The sequence below is a fragment of the Euleptes europaea genome, chromosome 17 (assembly GCF_029931775.1).
Source record: "Euleptes europaea isolate rEulEur1 chromosome 17, rEulEur1.hap1, whole genome shotgun sequence".
Classification (NCBI taxonomy): domain Eukaryota; kingdom Metazoa; phylum Chordata; class Lepidosauria; order Squamata; family Sphaerodactylidae; genus Euleptes; species Euleptes europaea.
The window spans coordinates 45,801,519-45,829,504 of NC_079328.1; the positions used below are offsets into that span (position 1 = coordinate 45,801,519).

Consider the following 27,986-nt stretch of genomic DNA (forward strand, 5'->3'; position numbering starts at 1 on the left):
TGGACTTCAGTGCCACAGACTTCAATGCCACAGAGTCCATTGGCCAAAGTGGCCATTTTCTCCAGGTGATCTGGTCTCTGTCGGCTGGAGATCAGTTGTAATAGCAGGAGATCGCCAGCTAGTGCCTGGAGGTTGGCAACCCTAGTGGCCATCCTGCAGGAGCAAGTTCCCTAATTTAACTATGCGGTGTGCGAAGATGTACTTCATGCTGTCTGTCCTCAATCTCCCACCTTCAGCTTCAGTGGATGACCCCCAGTTCTAGTATGAGGAGAGAGGGAGAAAAGCCTCACCCAGTCCACTCTCTCCACACCATGCATAATTTTACAGACTTCTATCATGTTGCCCTTGACTCACTATATTTTCTAAGCTAAACAGCCCACGTTGAGCTGAAAGGTACCAGCAAGACATTACGATACAGATAGGGTTGCCAGGTCCCTCTTCGCTACCGGCTGGAGGCTTTTGGGGTGGATCCTGAGGAGGGCGGGGTTTGGGGAGGGGAGGGACTTCAGTGCCATAGAGCCCAATTGCCAAAGCAGCTATTTTCTCCAGGGGAACTGATCTCTATTGGCTGGAGATCAGTTGTAATAGCAGGAGATCTCCAGCTAGTACCTGGAGGTTGGCCTGGAGAAAGAAAGGCTCAGTGCTGTATGGATAATGGAAGGAATCCAGACAGCACTCACACAATATATTAAAGTGCTAATTTATAAAAAGTGAAAGTAGGTGCAAAAGTGAACAATATATACAACAAGATAACAATAAGATACACATATGAATATATAAATAACAGTCCAGCAGAAGAACAGATTCAATATATAAACATCCTGAAAATCAGGTAAGTGAGTGTCTATTCCTGAATATCCTGTGTGACAGGTAAGTCAGTCTTAATAATCAAATATAGACTTCTCTATGTTTGTAGACTGCTGGAAAGCGATGTCCCAGGCGAGAGCCACGGAGGGAAGATGTCAGGACGTGTTGTCTAGATCCAAATCAAGTTTCGCTCATGGCTTCATCAGCTATATGTATCTGTGTATCATAAATAATTGAACATGCAAGTATCAAACTAATAAAACATGGAGGTTGGCAACCCTAGATACAGATAGGGTTGGCAGCTCCGGGTTGGCAATCCTAAATACAGAGGATGAATTATCTCCCCTCATTGCATCTGCACGTCATTAATTTCCCAATTCAGGTTAGTCACAGCAGTGCTATTGAAGAACAGGGTACATGCGGCTCAGCATTCGATTAGTTCAGTTCCGAAGGCACACACTTCTTCCGTGACTTTGTTTTGCCTGTGCTGTCTGATAGACTCCGTTGCTATGTTTGACTGACGTCCCCCGTCCTTAGATGAACAACATAATGGAAAACTTTAAACTGCTGATTTCTGAAGTGGGAGACACAGAGATAAAAGGAGATTCAGATGAAAGGCATAACTGTACCAAAGGCAAAGAACATAAATTAATAAAGATGAAAGATGAGGTGGAGAACAAATAAAGAGATACATTTTAGTAACATGCTTGAATTTGTTCACCAGCGTTTACACCTTTGCTACCTGAATACGTTTCCCCCCTTATTATCATAGCATATGATTCCATTATACAATAACGTCTCAGGGTAGGGCATTTCAAGCCATTCTGTTCTGTTCGAATGATTGCAAGTAAACAGATTTTTATCTTAAACAAAAAGGGTGTTTTTCTTTTCATTTCAGGTAAAGAAAACAACAAATAGCAGGGACTGATGAGTGACATTTATGATGGAATGCTGTGTGGGAGATGGGTACTTGTTAACAGAGTTCAGTAGTGGGGGAAACGCACATTGCTAAGGAGACATCAGAGGCATCACTGGTGTAGTGGATAAGAACAGTGGTTTGGAAGCGGTGGAGTCTGATCTGGAGAACCGAGTTCGATTCCCCACTCCTCCACATGAGCGGCGGAGGCTAATCTGGTGAACTGGATTGGTTTCCCCACTCCTCCACATGAAGCCAGCTGGGGGACCTTGGGCTAGTCACAGCTCTGTTAGAGCTCGCTCAGCCCCACCTCCTTCACAGGGTGTCTGCTGTGGGGAGGGGAAGAGAAGGTGATTGTGTAAGCCAGTTTGATTGTCCCTTAAGTGGCAGAGAAAGTCTGCATATAAAAACAAATTCTTCTGCTTCGTCTTCGTCTTCTGCTTCTGCTAGTAAGTTGTTGGTGGGGGAAAGTGCTGAGCTTGTAAGCACTCAGAACCAAGGCGGGTTTGGCCTTGGTTAGTACTTGGATGGGAGACCACCAAGGAAACCTAGGGCTGCTATGTAGAGGGAATCAATGGCAAACCACCTCTGAATATTTCTTGCCTTTAAAACCCTATGAGGTCTCCATAGGTTGGCTGTGACTGGATGGTGCTTTCCACTACCGGATGGAACGTGGTATTACTTTATGGTAGAATCACTTTCATTGGAAAACAGACCACCTCTGTTTGTCTCTTGGCCTGAAAGCCCTGCAGGGTCTCCATAAGTTGACTGCAACGTCACAGAACTTTCCACCACTACTACTAGAAATACTGCCCTGATCTGGATGGCCCAGGCTGGTCCAGTCTTGCCAGATCTTGGAAGCTAAGCAGGGGTGGCCCTGGTTAGTACTTGGATGGGAGACCACCAAGGAAGTCCAGGGCTGCTATGCAGATGCAGGCAATGGCAAACCCCCTCTGCCCATTTCTTGTCTTGAAAACCCTACGGGGTTGACATACAGCTGCAACTTGACGGGATTTTATACAACCAACCTGATGAGAAGAATGACTCTTTAAACATTTGTTAGGCCAAACGAACTATTATTTCCTTTAAAAATTACTCTTCTTAAGAGTTCCATCCTAAGCAGAGTTATACCCCTAGTTCAAGAATAAGAGAGCCAGTGTGGTACAGTGGTTAAGAGTGGTGGTTTGGAGCAGTGTTCTCTGATCTTGAGAACCAGGTTTGATTCCCTACTCCTCCACATGAGCGGCGGATGCTAATCTGGTGAACCGGGTTGGTTTCCCCACTCCTACGCATGAAGCCAGCTGGGTGACCCTGGACTAGTCACAGACCTCTTCGAGCTCCCTCGGCTCCACCTACCTCACAAAGTGTCTGTTGTGAGGAGGGGAAGGGAAGGTGATTGTAAGCCAGTTAGATTCTTCCTGAAGTGGTAGAGAAAGTCGGCATATAAAAACCAACTCTTCTTCTTCTTCAGTGGATTTACAAGCCTATAACTTTATTTAGGATTGCACTCCCTGGCTTTCCTGATGGGACTGACAGTAAACAGGAATGCTGGGAAACTACCATTTCCATCAACGCCAGCAATTTAGCAAGTTCTCAAAATGCTCCTGCAGCCACTGTCATTTGTAACGATGAACGATGGCAGTTGTGAAAGAACCAAATACAATACTGCAAATGGAATTGTGTGAACAACTCAACTATTAGATAGAACTGACTCAAGAGAAAATTGGTATTGCAGGCAGAGTGTTTTGATTTTCGAGTACGTTATTTGCAAGAATTGTAACATACACAGAGCTCCCTACGTCAGATGGGACAGGTTTGCAGTCTGTGTCCCAGCTCTCAATCTACATCAATCAGAGTAGACGGCAGGACGGAACAGCTAGATTTCAGCCCAGTAGCACCTTAAAAACGAACAAAACTTTTGGGGTATAAACTTTTTACTCTCAAAATTTTAGACCCTGAAAATCTTGTAGATCTCTAAGGTGCTACTGGACTTGAATCTAGTTGTTCTTCTGCAGACAAAGGCGTTTTATGCATGGTCGCTCTAACCTCCTTTATTCCCCATTTCAGCCAGGATCAAATATTTCAGTATGCATGATATCTCATTCCTTGGAAGTTCAACGCTGTTTCGACACAAAACAAACCCGGCTTTCCCCATTCCTCTTCTGGCCCGAATTAAACCGTTCATCCTGGTTCATTCCAGAGTCGCAGAGCGTGCGTACTCCGTTCTCGGGTTGAGCTTTCCCACGCCATCACGCCCCACCCTTTTTCAACCCCTTCCTCAAAGCAGCATGCAGATGGGAAAACAGAAGGTTGGCTTATCTCACAGCCAATCACAAAGCAGTGTGTACAGAGGCGGGGATTCAAGTGCTTCCTGCTACCTCGGAGCTCTTTCTGAGCAAAAGAAAGGCTTTTTTAAAAAATGAGGCTTGGATTTCTCCCCCACCCCTTTTCAGATTGCTCCGTTTTTTGTTCTTAAAATGCTTTTTTACGTGCAATTGGGTTTGTGGGGGAAGGAAATCTTCTCTCACGGGGAGCACTGCAAGGTAAGCCAATTACAGAGCAGCGTTTAAACGGGTGGGACTTGATTTGAGTTTTGGAGACTGCTTTTCTGTATTCATGGTTCGGTTAGCACACAGTTTTGTCCCTGATCATTCAAGCCAATGCAAACAGTTTCCCCCAATCCGGGTTACTTTAATGTGCGATGAACCCAGGTCCAAGTGGGGGGATCCAGCCCATGCATAAAAGATCAAATACTGCTACCCTCTGAATCTACCTTTGTGGCAAGGGTGATTCACTCATGGTTAATCAGTTCATTCAGTGATGCATAGTTATGGCAGATGAACTCACCTGGGGCATGCTAATTGTCACACTAAAAGTAACAGCTCTAGTTTTTTAAGTGTGAGAAAGAGGAAAACCACAAACAACAAAGGTGGATTGTTTTAATTGCAGGATCCAGATGGTCATGATGTACTTTAGACTGTTAACACCGAGTGCTGCAAATCATAATTAAAGTTTCCTTGTATCTGGAAAAAAAATTATAAGTTTATTTAAAGCATACTCACAGGCTATGGCCCAGAGGAGAAATTTCTCATGGTAAAGATTTAATTAAAGTGTGACAGAAGGGGAAAGAAACCAAGCAGAGCAAATATGATCTAATTATTTTGATTTCTATATAAATGTGTGATGCTTGCTTGCTCAACAGAGATGAATGTAAGGGGGGGGGGAAGAAGGATTTAAAAAAATTGCAGTCCCCGTGTCTTTTATTTTTGGATTGCCAGCAATCTTGTTAAACTTGCACGCTGAGAGTTAGCAGACAATCAGTCATCAAATACAAATTGGTATGGCCACCTTATGGCTTCTGAAGATGACTCACATCAAAAGAGATCAGTGGTAACAGAATTTGAAGTATCAAAGACATGCAAGCAACAAAAGGCATTTCAGTCCAACCTGTACCTAAAATGCAAGACAGGTCAATCGGCGCAAATACACACCATAGTATGGGTCTAGCATAGGGTTGCCAACCTCCAGGTGCTAGCAGGAGATCTCCTGCTATTACAACTGATCTCCACCCGATAGAGATCAGTTCACCTGGAGAAAATGGATGCTTTGGCAATTGGATCCTATGGCATTGAAGTCCCTCCCCTCCCCAAACCCTGCCCTCCTCAGGCTCCCCCACCCCAAATCTCCAGGTATTTCCCAACCTGGAGCTGGCAACTCTGGTGACAGTGCCACCTGCCATTGGCCCAGCCTGAAACAAAGGACCATATACAGGATGAAGCCGGTGACTATACTGGCTGTGTCACCTGGCACATTGATTTGCTCATTGGTGGAGCAGCAGTAATTCACGAGAATGCCCTTTGCCCTGCCAGGTTTGCATCACATGCCACCGATCGGGATCAGCTGTCATCATGCAACCTTTTATTGCTTGAGTTATCTGCGGCTAAGGTAACGGGGGGGGGGGGGAGGCAACACACAGAAGGTGGAGAGCAGATGGAGACCGGTGGACTTCCCATCCCAGGTCCAATTAGAAATGAGAGGTCAGGTGTTACTCTAGCATTTCCGTCCCTGTGCTTCTGCTTGTATTGTACATCCAAACCGTCATGCTGAAGTTAATGGCAGCAAAGTCGTTAAATTTGGACACCGTCGCTTTCTCCTAAGGGACTATTAAATAGTGTGACTAGGATTGCCAGCTCCGGGATGGGAAATACCTGGAGCTTTTCAGGGCAGAGCCTGAGGAGGGCGGGGTTTGGGGAGGGAAGGGACTTCAATGGGATACAATGCCATAAAATCCACCTTCCAGCGTGGTGTAGTGGTTAAGAACGGCGGTTTGGAGCGGTGGGCTCTAATCTGTAGAACCTGGAGGGCAGCCACTCTAACTGCGACCACGTTGTGGCGCTTGAAACCGATAAGGGGCTATCTTAAGGAAATTGTTAATGATTCAAAGGAGAAAACTTTGGAACTTAAACAACAGCTGTTCTTATTCAGAGAAGGGATTCTAACTATTTGCAAATATGAAAATACGTTATAGGCATAGGCTTGCCAGCCCCCCTGTACTGGAAATGGCAGTGAGAGAAAAAATGGGGAAAAGGCTGTTGGACTGACAGTATAATGTCACTTCCAGGGAAAACCCGAAAGTGATGTCAGTCCTGTCTAGGATTTCAACAAGCACTGCTAGACTGGTCATGAGGAAAACCATAGATTCGCCTTTATTTCTTTGAAGCCCCACATGGCAACACCCAGCAAGGAAGTTTGCCAAGGAGCACAAAATGTAATAGAAGTTTGAAAGATTTTTGAAGAAGAGCCAGACTGGTACAATGGTTAGAATGTCGGACTAGGGTCTAGGGTGGCCAACTTCCAGGTACTAGCTGGAGATCTCCCACTATTACAACTGATCTCCAGCCGACAGAGATCAGTTCACCTGGAGAAAGTGGCCACTTTGGCAATTGGACTCTATGGCATTGAAGTCCCTCCCCTCCCCAAACCACACCTTCCTCAGGCTCCGCCCCCAAAATCTCCAGGTATTTCCCAACCCGGAGCTGGCAACCCTACTAGGATCTGGGTTCCAACCCCCACTGTGTCCTGGAAGCTTGCTGGGTAACCTCGGGCCAGTCCCATACTCTCAGCCTAACTCACCTCGCAGGGTTGTTGTGAGGATAAAATGGTGGGGAGGAGAATGATGTAAAGCTTCTTTGTGTCCAGTGGCAATGAAGTAAATAAACTGAGAAGCCGTTTTTGCTTGGCATGATGCCAGTCACTGCTAATCCTGGTCCTTGTTTACACATATGCAATAAGGTTGGGCAAAACAGCTTCAAGAAGAAGCTGTGCATCCAAGCAATAAGAAATCTGAGATTTTAGCAGCTGTGTTCTTAAAGATCTACAGCTATTCTTAACTACCCAGAGTGCCAAGTCCCTGGGACTTGTTGAAAGGAGCTGCAGATGCCGCCTTGGGCATAAAAAAAGGATTTACCCCAATAACTCATTTCATCCATAGAGTATTCCACTATAATGGGACTGGTGGAAACTTGTAGCAAGGTACATACCGTCCTACCATTGGGCATCACTTTAAAGAGTTAGAATTGTTCTTTCTTCTTATGAGAACACTTACCTCCACTGCGGGGAAGGTCTTGGCAGACCAAGGTGCAGTGGTTAGAGCATTGGACTACGATCTGGGATACTCAGGTGTGGATCCCTGCTCTGCCTTGGTCCAGTCACACCCTCTCAGCATAGAATCATAGAGTTGGAAGGGACCACCAGGGTCATCAAGTCCAACCCCCTGCACAATGCAGGAAATGCACAACTACCTCCCCCACACACACCCAGTGACCTTTACTCCATGCCCAGAAGATGGCCAAGATGCCCTCCCTCTCATCATCTGCCTAACATCACAGAATCAGCATTGCTGACAGATGGCCATCTAACCTCTTCTTAAAAACCTCCAGGGAAGGAGCGCTTACCACCTCCCGAGGAACCCTGTTCCACTGAGGAAACGCTCTGTTAGAAAATTCTTCCTAATGTCTAGACGGAAGCTCTTTTGATTTAATTTCAACCCATTGGTTCTGGTCCGACCTTCTTGGGCAACAGAAAACAACTCGGCACCATCCTCAATATGACAGCCCCCCAAGTACTTGAACATGGTTATCATATCCCCTCTCAGTCTTCTCCTCTTCAGGCTAAACATACCCAGCTCCTTCAACCTTTCCTCATAGGACTTGGTCTCCAGACCCCCCACCATCTTTGTTGCCCTCCTCTGAACACATTCCTGCTTGTCTATATATTTTTTTAAATTGTGGTGCCCAAAACTGAACACAGTACTCTAGTTGAGGTCTAACCAGAGCGGAGTAAAGCGATACCATCACTTTGCATGATCTGGACACTATACTTCTGTTGATGCAGCCCAAGACTGCATTTGCCTTTTTAGCTACTGCTTCACACTGCTGACTCATGTTCAGTGTTTGGTCTACTACAACCCTACTACACAGGTAGGATTGCCAGGTCGCTGAGTTTGGCAGGCAATTGACCCCATCCAGTGCCCAGCTTGGAAGCGGGGTTGATATGCCTGTCTTGATATGCCTGTCTTATTGTATCAATACCCAATAACAATAAAACAGTAGGAGGTTGAAGATTCAAAGCAGTTTGTTTTATTGGCCAATACACAAAACGCCTGGTGAAAATTGCCCAAAGCGCAGGACAATTCACACACACATCAAAGGATTGCAAGGACAAATATAGACTTCGATTATGGGTGGTTACAGAGGCGTAATACACACGTAAGGACCCAAATGCCCAATACTCGGGACCCCCAAATTAGCATGCCCTATTACAGAATTGAAGGCGGTTACAGAGAAAGTGATGATCTCATGCTCACTAATGAGCAAGAAGACCCTACAGTGTCAGGTGCTGCTCTGTTTGATCCTAAGTTACCGTGCTGCCTTCTTATCTTGGACCTTGATTTCTGCCAAGGGTAACTACGGAGGTTCCTAGCTGGTTCTTATCTGTGGAAAACCAGCTTATGAGAGCATACTAAGATCGTCTATAGCTTCTCTAATTAATTTCTAACTAGAGGGTAAAACGTGGCCTCTTTAGGTTTGAGGCCTGCTAACATCTATAGGTGCTTGGTGTGACTTTATAGTAGATGCCAACTCTTATATGTGAGTCTGGCCTGTTTATAAGTGCAGATATACTTTATTGAATACAAAGAATATATTTCAAATCAAAGAATACATTTCCCATAACATATAATGATTTCAGGCATTTCAGGGTCACAACCTGTTTACACGGGAGTCTGAGCAGTAAAAGGCCTGTTGCGATGCGGCGCTTCCGGGTGCAAACTGGATGTGATGTGATTGCATCGGCGCTGCTGCACGTACACGATCCCTGCCTCTGCTCCGCCCCAAAAACCTCCCTCCGGAGCCGAGGGGAAACCTGCCAACCCTACTCTGAGTATACAATGGAGGAGAAGAGAAAGATGTTTGCTGCAAGAATATATAAACTCCAGTGCTGCAACAACTGCACTGGCTCCAGCTGGAGTCTTGGATCAGGTTCACGGTGCTGGTTTTGACCTTTAAAGCCTTACACGATGTGGGACGTCCGTACCTACAAGACCGCCTCTCCTGGGATGGCCCCCAGAGAGCTCTACGCTCGATGAACTACAATTTACCGCTGATCCCCGGCTTGAGGAGTATGCGGCTGTCCTCGACTAGGGTCTGGTGGAACCATCTCCCATATAACATCAGGGCCCTGCGGGACCTAAAAGACTTTGGAGGGTGTTTATCTGTGACATCACAATAGATCTGTGAGTGGGAACAGAAGCAGAAAAAGCAACACAGAACAGACTGAGAAAAACATGAATGGTTTTTAGTGGGGTTTAAGAGGTGATTTTATGATGCATTTTTAATTTGTTAGCCACCTTGGTAGCCCAGGCCCTTGTGAGGGAAGAAGGAGGAGGAGGAGCAGGAGGAGGAGGAGGAGAAGAAGAAGAAGAAGAGTTGGTTTTTATATGCTGACTTTCTCTACCACTTAAGGGAGACTCAAACCGGCTTACAATCACCTTCCCTTCCCCTCCCCACAACAGGCACCCTGTGAGGTAGGTGGGGCTGAGAGAGCTCTAAGAAAACTGTGACTAGCCCGAGGTCACCCAGCTGGCTTCATGTGTAGGAGTAGGGAAACAAATCCAGTTCACCAGATTAGAGTCCATTGCTCATGTGGAGGAGTGGGGAATCAAACCTGGTTCTCCAGATCAGACTCCACAGCTCCAAACCACCGCGGTTAACCACTACGTGGTGATGGAAAGTGCCATCAAGTCACAGCTGACTTTTGTGACAAAGCAAAAAAATTTTGGGATATGATTTACAATGAATTAAGAGTAATCCTACAACAAAATATCCCTAAAATATCCCTAAAAGATGATGCTGTTAAGTATTATACCAGAATATATTTTAACACAAAGAACTTTTTTACTTTATGCCACCACGGCTGCAAGAATGGTCTATGCCGCCAAATGGAAAATGTCTGAGACACCGGACAAAATTGACTGGATAAATAAAATGTTTGAACTAGCAGAAATGGCGAAACTGACTGCGTTAGTAAATCAAAATAAAAATGATGAATTTGTGAGGGAGTGGGAGGCATGGATTTTATATTGTGACAATGAACTTAATATGAAGAATGTTAAAGGTTATGTTTTAGTCTAATTCAATTGTTAACAATAGTAATATTGTATTATTAAATGAAAGAGGAAATTAAGTAGTTCAAAATAAGTGTAAAATATTTTATAATGAATTAGAAGATAATTGCAAAGAGGATTACTGAGATAAGTTAGTGATAGAAGAGGGAAGAGGGGAAGTTAGAGAAAATTTACGTAGTATTATATATTGTAGATTAAAATATAGGTCTATAATGGATTAAATGACAATGTTAATTAAATGTATGGAATTATATAAGAAAATAAATAAATAATTTTTTTTAAAAAAGTCACAGCCGACTGATGGCGACCCAGTAGGATTTTCAAGGCAAGAGACAAAGAGAGGTGATTTGCCATTGCCTTCCTCTGCATAGGGACCCCAGACTTCCTTGTTGGTCTCCCATCCAAGTACTAACCAGGGCTGACCCTGCTTAGCTTTCAAAATCTGAGGAGACTGGGCTAGCCTGGGCCATCCAGATCAGGGGGAAAGATTCTTGTAGTGCATAATGAAAAAGAATCCCCAAAGTAGTCAGTGTGTGTGTGTGTGTGTGTGTGTGGTCACGATGGAAACAACCCATGCATAAAAGGCCAAAAAGAAGCAGAAAGCAGAATTTAAATCTTTGCTGGCAGTACATTTTATACTGCGCACAGCAATTTGTGCGGCTCTCAGCCAGGCTCAGATTTCCCACCCAAGAAGACACAAGAAGTTAAAGGTGTTGTTGTTATTTTGCAAACTGCCAAACAAGCTGCATGAAAATGAAATCCGCCCCTTCCAAGGAACTGTCTGTTCTCATTTGGGAAGGGAAGTGGCGGGAATAAGTTTCCCAGACGCTGCTCAAAAAACAGCTGCTAATGCATAGCAATTGCTACTTTCCCCTGGTTCAAAGATGGTGAGCAGTCACCTCCAGTGCTTCCTTTACATAGGGACAAATTGTTGTTTGTCATCTCGGGGAGGAGGAGAAGTAAAACAGATATTCAAAACAGATATTCAAGAAATAAGAAGGTCGGTGAGAGCAGCTTGTCAATGAAGACCGCACCATGGGAGAACAATATTCAAATCGATTAGGAATGGATTTCAGTCCTCTTTGAAAAAGGAACACAGGGCTGATTCTATCACAGATTCTGAAAAAAAGGAAAAGGAAAACCTTGTATGTAGAAATACTGATTAAATTAATTCATGCCATTGTATTCCCTATTACTATGTATGGGTGTGAAAGCTGGACACTGAAGAAAGCTGTTAGGAAGAAAGTAGATTCCTTTGAAATGTGGTGTTGGAGGAGATTGTTACGGATACCGTGGACTGCCAAAAAATAATAATCAGTGGGTTATAGGTCATATCAAGCCTGAACTGACCTTAGAAGCTAAAATGACAACTGAGGCTATTGTATTTTGGTCACATTATGAGAAGACAAGAGTCCCTAGAAAAGACAGTCATGCTAGGAAAAGTTGAGGGCAGCAGGAAAAGAGAAAGACTCAACAAGAGATGGATGGACTCAATAAAGGAAGCCACAGCCCTCAATTTGCAAGACCTGAGCAAGGCTGTCAAAGATAGGACATTTTGGATTCATAGGGTCGCCATGAGTCAGAAGCGACTTGACGGCACTTAAGACACACACAGAAATACTGAGGTCAATTCCAAAAAAGCTAAAGTTATATTAAATCAAAGAATCAGGAATCAAATTGTAAATATTAAAAACAGTGTATAAAGAGTCATTGGCTTTAGTTACATATATAGGTACCTTCCCCATTACAAAAAACAAAACACATTTTTTTTTTTGTAAAATTATATTTATACACATGGGGATGTCACTTGTTGACAAGCATCTTTCCTATGACTAGGTAAGGTAAAGGTGTAAGCACCGGGTCATTACTGACCCATGGGGTGAAGTCACATCCCAACGTTTACTAGGCAGACTATGTTTATGGAGTGGTTTGCCATTGCCTTCCCCAGTCATAGAATCATAGAATAGAATCATAGAGTTGGAAGGGACCACCAGGGTCATCAAGTCCACCCCCCTGCACAATGCAGGAAATTCACAACTACCTCCCCCACACACCTAGTGACCAGAAGATGGCCAAGATGCCCTCCCTCTCATCATCTGCCTAAGGTCACAGAATCAGCATTGCTGACAGATGGCCATCTAACCTCTTCTTAAAAACCTCCAGGGAAGGAGCGCTTACCACCTCCCGAGAAAGCCTGTTCCACTGAGGAACCGCTCTGTTAGAAAATTCTTCCTAATGTCTAGACGGAAACTCTTTTGATTTAATTTCAACCCGTTGGTTCTGGGCCAACCTTCTTGGGTCATCTAAACTTCACCCCCAGCAAGCTGGAGGTTGGCAACCCTAGCTAGCACTATCTCATCAGATCTCAGAAGCTAAGCAGGGTCAGCCCTGGCTAGTATTCAGGTGGGAGACATGCAGAGGCAGGCAATGGCAAACCACCTCTGAACATCTCTTGACTTGAAAACCCTACAGGGTTGCCATAAGTCAGCTGTGAGATGATGGCACTTTCCATCACTACCACCACTACCACCACCACCACCACCACTACCACCACTGTATGTGTGGTGTAGGGTTACCAACTCCAGGTTAGGAAATTCCTGGAGATTTGGGGGTGGAGCCTGGAGAGGGTACAGACCTCATCAGGGTACAGTGCCATAGAGTCCATCCTCCAAAGCAGCCATTTTCTCCAGAGGAACTGATCTTTGTGGTGTGGGGATGAGTTTAATTCTGGAAAGACCCCAGGCCCCACCTGGAGGTTGGCACCCCTAGGTGGGGCACACGTGCTGAAAATTATTCCTTTTATCCTATGTTATTTGTTACCTGTCTTGGAGCCCAATTTTTGACAGGGAAAGGTGGGCTTACAAAATGTTTTAGTTAAATAAAATTGATCTGCACTTCTCAGGTATATCAATTCTTTGCCAGTTTAGCTACCATTGCCTTTCCCAAAGAATCTGGGGAATTATCATTTGATAACAATTCTTGTTAAAAATCCTTAGCTCAACCTCTTGAGCATGATAACAGCTTATGCTAAAAGAGTGAATACTAGGGAAAAGTTTATAAATAACTACTAACCAAAGGGCTTTTAGATTCCCACCCACCCACCCAGTGGAAGGAAAGTAGAAAAGAAATCAGCAGCATGGATCGGCCTAAATAATCAAAGGTTATTTAGTTGAATGTTTTTAATAGCGTGAGAGAAAAGGCAAATCTGGGCTGATGAAGTCTATGCGCTCTGAGGAGAGATAGAGAAGCATTTATAGCCACGTCTCCATCCAGGCAGGCTGTTTATTTCCATTAGCTGATGTTTTGCTGCTGACCCATTCTGCCTCCGCTGTGATTTACCGAGGCTATTAGAACATCTTTTGCGCTTCTCTGAAGCGGCTGTGGGACTGAGAAGGACATCAGAGGCAAACTGGGAAGAGTTTGCAAAGACACTACCCCGTTGGAACAGAAGATGCTATGGATTACTAGTAGGCAGGGATGTCAGAAATTTACTCCAACGGAGGTCTACACTCAGACGGAGGTCATCAACTAAAGCGAAATCAGTTACAGGTGACAAAAAGATAAGACACAAACATGAGCAGCAATTGACTAGTGACGTGTGAGCTAAGAAAAATGAAATGGGAGATGCCTGCAGCCTTTCAGGCTGGGTAAAAAATCTTTTGCAAGACCTGAGCAAGGCTGTCAAAGATAGGACATTTTGGAGGACATTGATTCACAGGGTCGCCATGAGATGGAAGCGACTTGACAGCACTTAACATACATACACACACACATAAATCTTACCCCTCGTGATCAGAGTTAGACTACATATCTCTTGTTGGCATTCTCCCTTGAGGTCTGATTCGCCTCAACTTTTGCAAAGAATTCTCAAAGCTCTCCTGTCCTCTCACCCTGTGTTCTAACCCCACCCCCAAAGAAGGAAGGGGTTCTCTATATAGTCTATGAAATGTCTTCCCCACACACTAAGTAAAGGTAAAGGTCCCCTGTGCAAGCACCGGGTCATTCCTGACTCATGGGGTGACGTCACATCCCGACGTTTCCAAGGCAGACTTTGTTTGCGGGGTGGTTTGCCAGTGCCTTCCCCAGTCATCTTCCCTTTACCCCCAGCAAGCTGGGTCCTCATTTCACCGACCTCAGAAGGATGGAAGGCTGAGTCAACCTTGAGCCGGCTACCTGAAACAGACTTCCGTCAGGATCGAACTCAGGTCGTGAGCAAAGCTTTTGACTGCGGTACTGCATCTTATCACTCTGCGCCACGGGGCTCCTTCCCCACACACTACCTAGTGGAAAATCACGAGACAGATTCCAGAAGGCTCCTGCTACTTTCACTGAATACGGTATATGCTGTTTTCGCAGGCCTTGGGTTGCCAACCTCTCGGTGGGGCCTGGCAATCTCCTGGGAGGGGCCATGGCTCAGTGGTAGAGCCTCTGCTTGGCATGCAGAAGGTCCCAGGTTCAATCCCTGGCAAGGGACCAGGCAAGTAGGTGATGTGAAAGACCTCTGCCTGAGACCCTGGAGAGCTGCTGCCGGTCTGAGTAGACCATACTGACCTTGATGGACCTTGATGGTTTGATTCCGTATAAGGCAGCTTCACTTGTTCATGTATTACAACTGATTTCCAGATGACATAGATCAGTTCCCCTGGAGGAAATGGCTGGTTTGGAAGGTGAACCTTGTGGCATTATGGTCCTTCCCCTCCCCAAATCCTACTTCCAAATCACCAGAAATTTCCAAGACAGGAGCTGGCAACCCTACCCAGGCCCCAGAAATAGGTCTTTTCTCCTGCCCCGGCTAAATCGATCAACATATCAATTGACATCCTGCCAGTTTCTGCAAGCTGGAAGCTAGAAGAGGAAACTTAGTTTGCCCTCTGAGGATTCACAAAGTGAAAATTGAACATTCACCTTGCAAAGCTGTTTGTTTTGTCACTGTGATCTGGAGTGAACTGTCATTTCACTATAGCCGCGCCGTTCCCAATATTTATCAATCAAAAACACGTTTTTGGAAGACAAGAGCTGAAAACAGGAGGGCTTAATATTTCTTATTAAAGGCAAGGCCAAAAGAAAAAGAGAGAAAATCTGGGGAGGGGCTGTAGCTCAGTGGTAGAGCATCTACTTGGCAAGCAGAAGGACCCAGGTTCAATCCCTGGCATCTCCAGTTAAAGGAACTAGGCAGGTAGGTGATGATAAAGAGCTTTCCTTGAGACCCTGGAGAGCCGCTGCCAGTCTGAGAAGACAATACTGACTTTGATGGACCAAGGTGAGTCAGTATAAGGCAACTAGGGCTGTCAAAAAAAAAAAAATTCGGTACAGTTCGGATTCGGCCGAATTTGGCCCTTGTGGGTTCGGTACCTGCCGAAGTCTGAACTCCCCCACTTCGGATCCGTTCAATTCGGCGGGAATTCAAAGTTCGGGAAAAAAATCCGGCCGAATAAAGCCATTAAAAACACAACCGCGCCTTTCCGCGGCTCTGGGGGGGGGGCATTTTTGGGCTTAGAGGTCCCAAACTTTCAGCAGAGCTTCAAAGGACGTATATTGAAAGCCTCCCCAAGTTTTGTAAAGATTGGGTCAGGGGGGGCTGAGATATGGGCCCTGAAAGGGGTCCCCCCCACCCTTAATGTGGATCTCTCCGCAGAGCTTGCCGCCCACGCACAAAGCTCCCGGCCCGACAAACAGCTGATGAGAGCAAGGGCGGGGCAGGTGCTAAGAACTTTGCAAAGCAACACAACTGCAGAGCAACCCCTTTGCAAATATGCAAAGGGCGGGGCAGGTGTGAAGAATTTTGCAAAACAATACAACTGCAAAGCAACACAAGCACGCAATGCAAAACCTTTGCAACAGTGCATAGCAACACCTGACACCTGGGAGTTTGCATACCATGGAAAGGGACAGAGGCAGCTAGCTATGCATAATGAGCAGGAGGGGGTGGAATGTCTCCTTTTGCATTGGACTTGGGACCAGGCAGATGCATTCTTTAAGTCACCATTTGAAAACCAGTTTTGAGCAAGCATCAATAACCTAACTGATCTTATGAATGAGGAAAAACCTGAAGAATAAAAATGAAGCCCCCCCTCAAACCAGGGAGAGAGAGACTGGAGGGGGAACACACACCCCAGGCAGAACCGGCAAAAGCCCCCAAACTGCTCCCTCCCCACACACACACACAGACTCTGCTTTCCCCCCCCCACACACACACAGAAAAGAAAAAATATAGATTAAAGCCCCCAAAGGGGTCTTACTGTGGCTGTCTTCTGTTCCAGCAGGAGGGGCTGGGAGGCTGGGTAATCCAATATGATTCCATTTGTATCCAATATAAGATCCATATGTATGCATCTCTCGAGGGTGATCCATTCATCCCAATAGGGGAAAGGGGAAAGCCCATATCTCGGGGGGCCCTGACCCAATGTTTACAAAACTTGGGTGGTCTCTTAAAAAGCCTTGACTGAAGCTCCGCCGAAAGTCTGGGATCGGCACACCCAAAAATGCGCCCCCTGCAGCCATGGAAAGAGAAAAGGGGGGGAGCCAATATTTCAGCCCCCACTGAACCCATCTTTACAAAACTTGGGTGGTCTCTTAAGAGGGATTCTCTGAAGCTATGACAAAAGTTTGGGGGCTGAACCCCCAAAAAAGCGCCCCCTGCAGCCACGAAAATGGAAAAGGGGGGAGAGGAAAAAGGGGTGGAGCCCATATCTCGGGGGGCCCTGACCCAATGTTTACAAAACTTGGGGGGTATCTTAAGAAGCCTAGTCTGATGCTCCGCTGAAAGTTTGGGGTCAGCACACCCAAAAATGCGCCCTCTGCAGCCATGGAAAGAAAAAAGGGGGGAGCCCATATCTCGGGACCCCCTGACCCAATGTTTACAAAACTTGGGTGGTCTCTTAAAAAAACCTGTCTGAATATCCCCTGAAAGTTTGGGGTCGGTACCCCAAAAAATGCGCCCCCTGCAGCCACGGAAAGGAGCGAATGTGCATAAGCACCCCCTCACACACACATGAGGATTTCCCTCTCTCTCTCTCTTTCCCCGGCCGGCCGCACATCAGCTGATTCCTCCAGCACTCAATCCTGACTGATTGGCCAGAAGAAGACCCAGCTTGGCCACCGATTGGCCGGGGGAGGAGAATGCTGCTTACTGACGGTTATGCTGCTTACTGACGGCCGAATTGGCCGAATTTATTCGCCGAACTCCCGAACTCGCTGAATTCGGCCCCCCCGGTTGCCCGCCAGTTTTGAGTTCGGATCCGTCCGAACTAAAAACCGCCGAATCAAGGGAAATTCGGCTGATTTTCAGTTCGGGCCGAACCGAATTGACAGCCCTAAAGGCAACTTCATGTGTTCATTTCACGGCGTAATTGCTTTCTCCCCTCAGCAATCCCTTGCATGGTTTCTGAAGAACAGGTGGTCTCTGAACTTCTGGTCCTCCCTTAGCCAAGGTGAAGAAGAGAGCAAGAGAATTCGGCTAGCCTGTGCACTACTGAGAATAACAATCAAACAGAATGTGTCAGCCAATGTTAGCTCACATCCAAGTGTTATCTGGGGCTGGGGAGGCCATAGAAGTGTACAAATATTTGAAGAAGGCAGAAAGGGAAAGAAGAAAGAAAGGTGAAGAAGAAGTCAAACACACACCAACAGGAAATACCCAGCCGTGCTGATATACAGGAGAGATGTCTATAGTCCCTTGTTACCGCAGAGCTTTTAGGTTCGCTCGTTTGAATGCCGCTCCTTTGGCAGTGTTAATGGAAGATACGATAACTACAATAATAAATACTGTAAGATAGACTTTGTCCATGTGGTCTGAGAGTTGACACACTACTTCATATGAGGTTGGAATGTCCCCAATACAGTTCTTATTGTGATCAATGGATTACCCCTATTTTAATCAAATTACCTGCCACCGTAACAAAAGACAAAATAGTCCCTTTTTGACGGTGGAAAGAGATCCAAGAACAACACTGGCGGGGGGCAAGTATCTCTCCACCATATTTTCCTTAAAGAAATAAAGGCTCCCCATTTACTGCTCAAAACCTTTGGGTCCTGGGAGCTTAAAAAGGAAAAGGAGAGCTGTCTTGTTGGATCAGGCCAAAAGTTGAACTTAAGTCTACCATTGGGTTTCCCACAAAGGTTGGCAGGATGTTCACAAGCTAGGCAGGAAGGCATTAGCAATTCTTGTTGTTTGTGTTTGTCCACCAGTGTGGTGTGGTGGTTAAGAGCGGTGGCTTGGAGCGGTGGACTCTGATCTGGAGAACTGGGTTTGATTCCCCACTCCTCCACATGAGCAGCGGAGGCTAATCTGGTGAACCAGGTTGGTTTCCCCACTCCTACACATAAGGCCAGCTGGGTGACCTCGGGATAGTCACAGCTCTCTTACAGCTCTCTCAACCCCACCCACCTCACTGGGTGTCTGTTGTAGGGAAGGGGAGGCGATTGTAAGCCGGTTTGATTCTTCTTTAAGTGGTAGAGAAAGTCGGCATATAAAAACTAACTCTTCTTCTTCTACTACTCCAGACTTTTGGGTCATGGGAGCTTGAAAAAGAAAAGAAAAAGGTAGGCAGCCCTACCTAAAAAGGTCCAGTGGTGCAAGAAGAGAGAGATCCTTCAGCACTGTGTCTCTGTATAATTAAGCGGTGGTTCTGGGTTTTCAAATGAGGATTGTTAACATTTAAAGTTGAGCATTGCCATTTTCATCTCTGAAATGCTGGAGAGGAAATGTATCTCATTTTGTAAAGGGCAACCAAGAAGATCAGAGGCATGGTGAAAGATTTCTCGGTTTACAGGCCCCAATTTGCCCAATTAAAGGGCTTACTGAGGGCAGGCTGAGGACTGCCCCCCCCCCAAAAAAATCAGTTCTCAAGTGATTGAAAGGCCTGCAGTAGTGGGTAGCTTGTCTCAGGAGGACTCCAGCTTTTCTCTAAAATTGTGCCTCAATATTTAGGGACTTCAAGATGGGCTGTCAGTTAAGCAGGGTTGTCCCTGGTTAGTACTTGGATGGGAGACCACCCAGGAAGTCCGGGATTGCTTAGCAGAGGCAGGCAATGGCAAATCACCTCTAATTCCTCTCTTGCCTTGAAATCCCTACGGGGTCGCCACAAGTCATCTGTGACCTGATTGTCAGCATTATGTTCATGCCCTTTGTTTAAGAAGTTATGAGGATAATATCTAAAAGGGTGCAATAAAGGCTTAAGAAAGGGCTAAAAGAAGCAAATGAATGAAACAAAATGGGCATATGCATATACCTCCAACCTATAAGCATTTTTTTTTATTTTATTTTTTGGCCGTCAAGTAGCAACCAACTTCTCATGAGATCGGGCTAGTTTGGGCCATCCAAGTCAGGACACCCAGAAGCATGCAGACACAAATAAACACTACGCATACAGGCCAAAGTTTTGGGTCAGGGTTTGCCTCCACAATCCACCCAGAAGTCACATCGATGCAGGCGGTCAGTTATTTTATCTGGATTCCTTGTGGTTAACAAGGCTGGAAAAAGTATTGAAATCATCATGGGAATAAACGTGTAATGCACGCAATGACCATGAGAGGGTTTGCCTGTGGAACAAAAACACTTGCTAATGAAAGCGTTTGGGAATATAGCCAAACACAAGCATCACTGGCGACTAATCAGTCTTTAATATTTCTGATGTGCTCTGCTTAAGCGCAAACTTCGTTTCCCCAGTATTTTTAGAACACACAGCAACTACTGATATTATATTCTTTTGTAACGATTTACATAGGGTTGCAAGGTCCCTCTTTGCCACCGGCAGGAGGTTTTTGGGGCGAAGCCTGAGGAGGGCAGGGTTTGGGGAGGGGAGGGACTTCAATGCCATAGAGTCCAATTGCCAAAGCGGCCATTTTCTCCAGGTGAACTGGTCTCTTATCGGCTGGAGATCAGTTGTAATAGCAGGAGATCTCCAGCTGGTACCTGGAGGTTGGCAACCCTAGATTTACAGCAGGTGTGTATATGTGCTGAGGGGGGTGGCAACCTTGGCCACAGGTAGGGGAGCCAAACCAAAAATGGCTGCCACAGTAGGCGGACTGAATGGAATACCTCCCTCCTCACACCTCCTGTGAAGAAGGAAAGCCTGAAGGGGGAAATGGAACCACCTACTGTCTAAGGGAAGCCGAGGTGCTTAGCAGTCCTCCTGATCAACCAGTGGAAAGCCCTTTCATCTGAATAAGGTAGGGTTGCCAACCTCTAGGTACTAGCTGGAGATCTGCTATTACAACTGATGTCCAGCCGATAGAGATCAGTTCACCTGGAGAAAATGGCCATTGGACTCTATGGCATTGAAGTCCCTCCCCTCCCCATACCCCGTCCTACTCAGGCTCCGCCCCAAAAACATTCCACCAGTGGCGAAGAGGGACCTGGCAACCCTAGGTGGGACAGATGCATACCCAGATGCAAACGTAGCATGACACAAATGATTTGAGCATAAATTTCGTAGTCATGTATTATAGAACTTATTCAAACATTTCTAGGTTCCATTAATGCATATGTTATTTTACCTACCCAAATCTTTTACTCTGTTTGTTTGTTTGTTTGTTTGTTTTGCTGTCAAGTCACAGCTGACTTATGGTGACCCAGTAGGGTTTTAAAGGCAAGAGACGTTCAGAGGTGGGTTTGCCATTGCCTGCCTCTGCGTCATGCTCCTGGTATTCCTTGGAGGTCTCCCATCCAAATATTTTCCAGGGTCGAAGCTGAGAGTGTGTGACTGGCCCAAGGTCACCCAGCAAATTTCCATGGCAGAGTGGGGATTCGAACCTGGGTTTTTCAGATCTTAGTCCAATACATTAACCACCATGCTGCTTTTACTGCTCCCTAACATTTTCGGAATAATAATGGCACAAAAGCAAAACTTGCCATTTTCCTTTGGAGCGGTGGAGTCCGATCTGGAGAACTGGATTTGTTTCCCCACTCCTCCACATGAAGCCAGCTGGGTGACCTTGGGCTAGTCACAGCTCTCTCAGCCCCACCTACCTCACAGGGTGTCTGTTGTGGGGAGGGGAAGGGAAGGTGATTGTAAGCCGGTTTGAGTCTCCCTTAAGTGGTAGAGAGTCAGCATATAAAAACCAACTCTTATTCTTCTTCCTTCTCTTTTGGCCCTTTGGGAGGCACTAGGTTGGATTATCTTGTCGAGAAAACTGCCTTCGTACAATAACTGTCCGCGCATGCCTGCCTTGGCACAAACTGGCAGGAGTCTTGGGTGTGCAAACAGGAACAAGTACACCTGAGTGCTATTTTCACCTCTGCAAATTTTCAACGTATTTTGCACAGAGCCCCTCAGTGGTTCCCAGGGAACGTGGAAGATTTCTCAGCTTTCATGGCGCTTTGATTCCAGAGTAAGGGTCCCGCCGAGGTTACCTTGCCCCAAGATCCCCCCCAAATCGGGACCTTGGCAATGAACTTAATTTGGAATAAAAGAATTAAAATAATGAGACCAAGCTAATCCAGTAAAACAACCAGTTCATCAGCATTTTCTGACCAGGGGTGGGTTGGGCAGGCTTAGCTGCTTCTACATCTTCTTTCTTTCTTTTCTTTTTTTTAAATTCGTACTTTTAGAACGGCAGGACTCTACCCTCACGACGGTTGCTCTGTTTACAGAAGAGCGGATGAACTCCCAGAAGAGGGACAAGACTAAAAAACTGTTCCGCTTCTGTGAAACAGCAGTCCGAGCAAATTAATAACAGGAAACGAGGAAGGGGTCTTCACTCATTAGGATGAATTCAGCAGGTAAGATACTTTTTAAAACCCCAGAATCTTTCAGAAATTTGCCCTAGGGGAGGGGAACCACATTTTCAGGGGGAAACAGCTTCCTGTTATATAACATCAGGAAACATGACGCAACGGGTTGATACTGCTTCTTCTGAGTTGGCCTGAATCAAACTTGGCCAGCTCCAAATTTTAAGAAATAATACTGCAAGGAAAAAACAGACTTGAAAATAGTTCTGGAAGCTGCTGACAACAACTTTGACGTGATCGCTAAAAAGGAAGTTAGGAAAACTTGGCAATGGACTCTGCTACTTCAGGTTAGAGGTGAAACAGGGGCACTGGAGGAGGAGTCTGGAAGAGGAAGGGGGCAGAAGAACAGGGGGGACAGTTTGAGTATAGGAACGGTGTGCAAGGAATAGCTTTAGGTAGTGGTGGTGGAAGAGAGGGTGCTTTGCAAGCTGCAGTTTGTTATGCAAAGTTAAGAAAAGAGTTGACTGCTAAAATTCCCTCTTCTACCCTCCAGCTGGGATATAGAGATATATGTAAGAATAATAAATAAATAAACACACCATTAAAAGGTTCAGGAACCCTGTTTTGCTCTGTAGCTGCTCGCCCCAGCTGAAGACGTTGCAGCCCTGGGGTGTGTGGAAATCAACCTGGGATAAAGAGGCATTGAAAAGCTGGCGACATTTAGGGTATAATGTTTTTTTTTTGCGGGGGGGGGGGTATGGTGATTTAAACATGAATCTGAACAGGTTGCGGAAAGAAACTTTAGAGGTAAATAAGAGCTGACGGAGCTATTTCAAAGCATTTGCCCAAGAGGAATCTTCTAGGGATTGTGAAGTTGAAAACAAGCTGCTGCTGAAAAACAAGCAGTGGAATTCCCTTTGCATTTAAAGTCAAGTTACCAAATGAGAAACAAAGCTAGGCCAGCTGACGAATATTCTGAATATTCAGATTTCGTGGAATGTCAGCCATCCTACCTTTGTTGATCGTGAGTTGGATCCAGACTGAGCTGGTGATTTTTGCCGATTCCCCCTTCCTGATCTACAACCGATCTCCAGCTGATAGAGATCAGTTCACCTGGCGAAAATGGCTGCCTTGGCAATTGGACTCTATGGCATTGAAGTCCCTCCCCTCCCCAAACCACACCCTCAACAGGCTCCGCCCCAAAAAAACCTCCCACCGGTGATAAAGAAGGACTTGGCAAACCATCGAGTTTCAGCAGAGATTGATAGTGTCTGTGTCACTTCCGAGTAAACCCGGAAGTGACGTAGGCGCGGGGTGCGGGGTACGCGTGTGCATCATGTGCTGCTGAAGAGCTCCTGCCGATGGAGTAAAGGGACCTGGTATGCTTAGTAATAGCAGAAGATCTCCAGCTAGTACCTGGAGGTTGGCAACCCTAGTTGCCAGGTCCCCCTAGCCACCAGCAGAGGATGGGGGGTAGGGTTGCCAGATCCAGGTTGGGAAACTCCTGGAGATTTGGGGATGGACCCTGGGAAGGACAGGGTCCTCAGCGGGGTACAATGCCATAGAGTCCACCCTCCAAAGCAGCCATTTTCTCCTGGGGAACTGATTTCTGTTGTCTGGAGATGAGCTGTAATTCCAATGATCCCCAGGTCCCACCTGGAGGCTGACATCATTACCTTGCTGGATTACTTTGAGGCGGTCACATACTCTCAGCCCAAGCTACCTCACAGGGTTGTTGGATGATCAAGTGGAGAAGAGGAAAATGATATAAACTGCTTTGTGTCCCCACTGGGGAGAAAGGCGGGATATAAGTGAAGTAAATAAATGTAGTGGCCATTTGCTGTGTTTGGCATAATGTCCATTAGCATTAACCCTGGGTTTTTGTTTACATATACATCCAGCATGCTGAACAGGAGAGTCAAATATTTCAGTCTAGTACTTCTGAATGGGAGGAGGGAAGGCAGCATTGTATAGCCCTATCTTGTCAGAACTCAGAAGCTAAACAGGGTTGATACTTGGAAGAGAGACTACCAAGGAAGACTCAGCAGAAGAAGGATCCTAATCCAAAACAGCATGTTCTGGAATTGAGGAGAACCCACAATTTGCCTGGGGAGAACTTGCCATCTGGGGCTATGCTTTTCTATCTGCTCAATCCTGTCCCCTGGCAGCCTGCTTGCAAGAGAAGTGGAAACCTGGTCCTATTTTGTGAATGAAGAGTTAATTATTTTATGCCTGTATTTTTAATTGGATGTTTTAGATCTGTTATTCCCCCTTGCATGCTCTTTTTGAGCAGAAAGACAAGATAGAAACAAATATGTACATAAATCTGTTGAAGTAAATGGGCTAAGCTCTGCTTAGGATTTCACTGTTCCTCATTTAAAACTATTACGAAGCAGAGCCACCCTAATCCAACTATTCATTTTACTCCTTCAGCAGGAGGGGCGCAGCGCACCACCATGAAACTGAAGGACTATTTTGCAAGAATTTCTTACAAGGGTCCTCTGCAACCCCTGGATTTGAAAACCTTGACGGCAGTTTTGCAGCGCCACATCCGATCAGTGCCATTTGAAAATCTCAACATACACTGTGGGGAAACCATCGAGTTTGGCTTGGAAGCCGTCTACAAGAAGATTGTGAAGTACCACCGGGGCGGGTGGTGTCTCGAGAACAACCTCCTTTTCTCATGGGTCCTTCAGACCATGGGCTATGATGTCACCCTTCTGGGGTCTCATGTTTATGTCCCTCAGGAAAACAAATATGATGATGGCATGAATCACCTCCTATTAAAAGTGGTCATTGATGGGAAAGCCTACGTTGTCGATGTAGGCTTTGGCATAGCCTTCCAGATGTGGCAACCAGTGGAACTGGTTTCGGGGAAGGAGCAAACTCAGAAGCCCGGCACCTTCCGCATCACCGAGGACAACGGGATGTGGTACTTCGACAAACTAAAGCGCAAAGTGTACAGTTCTGATTTTGAAAACAAATCTCTCTACTTTGATGGCCCAGAAGACTTGACTTGCAAGAAAATTTTCGCGTTTACCCTGAAGCCCCGATCGATAGAGGAGTTCCGGGAGCAGAATACGATCCTCCAAACGGCCCCCGACTCGTTGTTTGTTAAGAAGTCGATCTGTAGTTTGCAGACTACCACCGGCTTTCAGGTTTTGATTGGCTGGACGCTCACAGAAGCCAAATACGATTACAAGGACAACATGGATCTGATAGAGAGGACCACCCTTACTGACGAAGAAGTGGAGAAAACACTGAAGGAGCGCTTCAACATAAGACTGAAGAAGAAGCTTGTCCCCCGTAATGAAAGTTTGATTCCTGCTTCTTAACTAAAATTACTACCAGAGCAAATCCTACTTGAGCCAAGCATCCCCCAAATTTTAAGAGAAGCAAAGATCATTCAATTTTTTTTTGCACCTTTCTAGATCGCTCTCAAATTTCACTGAAAGCAGAAAATTTCAAGCAAATGCAGAGGTTCTTGCTTTAGCCATTTTCTCAGCAACTTCAAGGGAAACAAGACGAGTTTTGATAAGATGAGCAATGTCCCTTGATTCTGTGGGTTTCCCCTTTTAGCATAGCGGATAACGTGTTATCTGTGAATTAGTCACTCCGTCTTGCCACCTTGAATGTACACACCTTATAGCTTCCCTGTAGAGGTTCCCAAATACCATTGAAGTGCAGAGTGAGTTATCACTTAGAGCAAATATTTTCCTTCACGCCTCTGCAGGGCCGTTACTTGTGCATTGACAACAGTGTGGCAGAGACCACATGGCAAACAGCTGCATAGGAAAAGCTCTCCATGTGATGACAGCCGCCATGTAGAGATGGTGTAGTATAAGTTATCAGTTAGGTAAAAAAAAAAAAGTTGATGGGGTGGGGGATGTAGAGTTTTATAAAATTATGCATGGGGCAGAGTATGTGGGCAGAGAAAACTTTTTCTCCCTTTCCCCAAACACTGATTTTTCACATATGCTGAATAATGCACTTTCAATCCACTTTCAGTGTGCTTTAGCGATCATTTGCAAGGGGTTTTTGCCATTTCACACAGTGCACTGAAAGTGGATCGAAAGTGCATTATTCAACATGGGTGAAAGCGCCCACTTGAGGGCATCGAATGAAGTAGGTGGGCGACTGATCCCGAATGGACTTCTTTTAAGGAATTTGAGTAAATGAAGCACCGGATTCACTACCAGAGACCTGGGTTCAAATCCCCAGGATACCATGGAAGCTTGCTGGATTACTTTGGGACGGTCATATACTCTCAGCCTAAGCTACCTCACAGGGTTGTTGGAGGATAAAATGGAGAAGAGGAAATGATATGAACTGCTTTGTGTCCTCAGTGGGGAGAAAGGTGAGGTATAAACGAAGTAAAGAGAGCCAGCGTGGCATAGTGGTTAAGAGGGGTGGTTTGGAGCAGTGGACTCTAATCTGGAGAACCGGGTTTGATTCCCCACTCCTCCACATGAGCGGCGGACACTAATCTGGTGAACCGGGTTGGCTTCCCCACTCCTACACATGAAGACAACTGGGTGACCTTGGGCTAGTCACAGCTCTCTTAGAGCTCTCTCAGCCTCACCTACCTCACTGGGTGTCTGTTGTGGGGGGGGAAGGGAAGGTGATTGTAAGCTGGTTTCATTCTTCCTTAAGTGGTAGAGAAAGTCGGCATATAAAAACCAACTCTTCTTCTTCATCCCTCCACGTATACACCATTTCCCCAACTTTAAAACATCTGTGGGGAGCTGCTATTTGCCTCCGTAGGGAAACTACACAGGTCACGATGGCTACATATAGGTTTTCTCAACGGTGCAAACAGCAACTCCCTATGGGTGTTTCAGATCCAGAAAACAGCATGGGAGGGAAGCCTCTACTCCTCACAGCATGACCCCAGTCTCAACTGAACCCATGTAGCTGCCTTATACTAAATCAGACCCTTGGTCCATCAAGGTTGGACTCAGTACTGTTTACTCAGACTGGCAGCAGCTCGCCACCCAGGCCCTTTAACTGGGGATGCTAGAGATAGAACTGGGGACCTTCTGCATGTCAAGCAGATGTTCTACGACTGAGCTACAGCCCCTCCCCTGGGCCCATGCATGCCTGGGAATGAAGTTCTCAGCATGGGATTCTGAGACAGGAGGTATTTGTAATGTAGAAATTGGCCCTTAGTTTCCCGAGCAATCTAAAGTCAATCTGTAGCGGGCGTTTGAACCGGCTACAGGAGGTAATCATTACAACAAACTCATATATTATTTTCGCCTTCTCATTTTGTTATAACTATGCAGGAGTAATACCTGCCATTTTTTTTTGCCTGCTCTTTCATTCCTCTGAGAGGCACTGTGGTCCAGATTATCTTGCTCGGATAAATACAGGAAAGAAAAAAGGCAATCTGGATTTTGATTTACAGCGTGAGTGTTTCCCATCACAAGGAGATTCGGGGAGCTGCAGTTGATAGATATGCCACTCATGTGTACAACAATCCCATAAATCTGGGGGTGGGGGATTGTCGAGATTACATTTCAGAAAGCAAAGACGATGAGACTCATCAGTAGCCACGTTTCCTGCAATTATATCCCTCGATTGCAAGCCAAGTTCAAAACAGAAATAAGATGTTTTCACGGTAATTTCTTCATGTTTTTTTCCCCTTTGCCACCCTGCTACTTAAACAGCTGTCCTTTCTTCTACAAACTTCTTTTCACTACAAAGCCAGTCCAGGTTCAGTCGCTGGCACCGTACATGGTGAGGAACTACCAGAGATTAAAAGCTCTGACTGTTCTCATTGAGGGAGAAATCGTGACCTTTTCTGTATCTGACAACTATGAGAAGAAACAGTTATAGTGCTGGTTTTAATGAGTGGTAAAAGAGAAGCAGCCCTGACCTAGATGGCCCAGGCTAGCCCAATATCATCA

The 27,986-nt window shown here is 45.8% G+C and overlaps 1 protein-coding gene across 1 annotated transcript; it reads left to right on the forward strand.

Annotated features, from left to right (window-relative positions):
• The first annotated feature begins 22,115 nt into the window (after positions 1-22,115).
• Positions 22,116-25,412, forward strand: LOC130488603 (arylamine N-acetyltransferase, pineal gland isozyme NAT-3-like). The gene is made up of 2 exons (XM_056862235.1): positions 22,116-22,128; positions 24,511-25,412. Exons 1-2 carry the CDS (start codon positions 22,116-22,118, stop codon positions 25,410-25,412), a joined length of 915 nt encoding a protein of 304 aa, XP_056718213.1.
• The last annotated feature ends 2,574 nt before the right edge of the window (positions 25,413-27,986 follow it).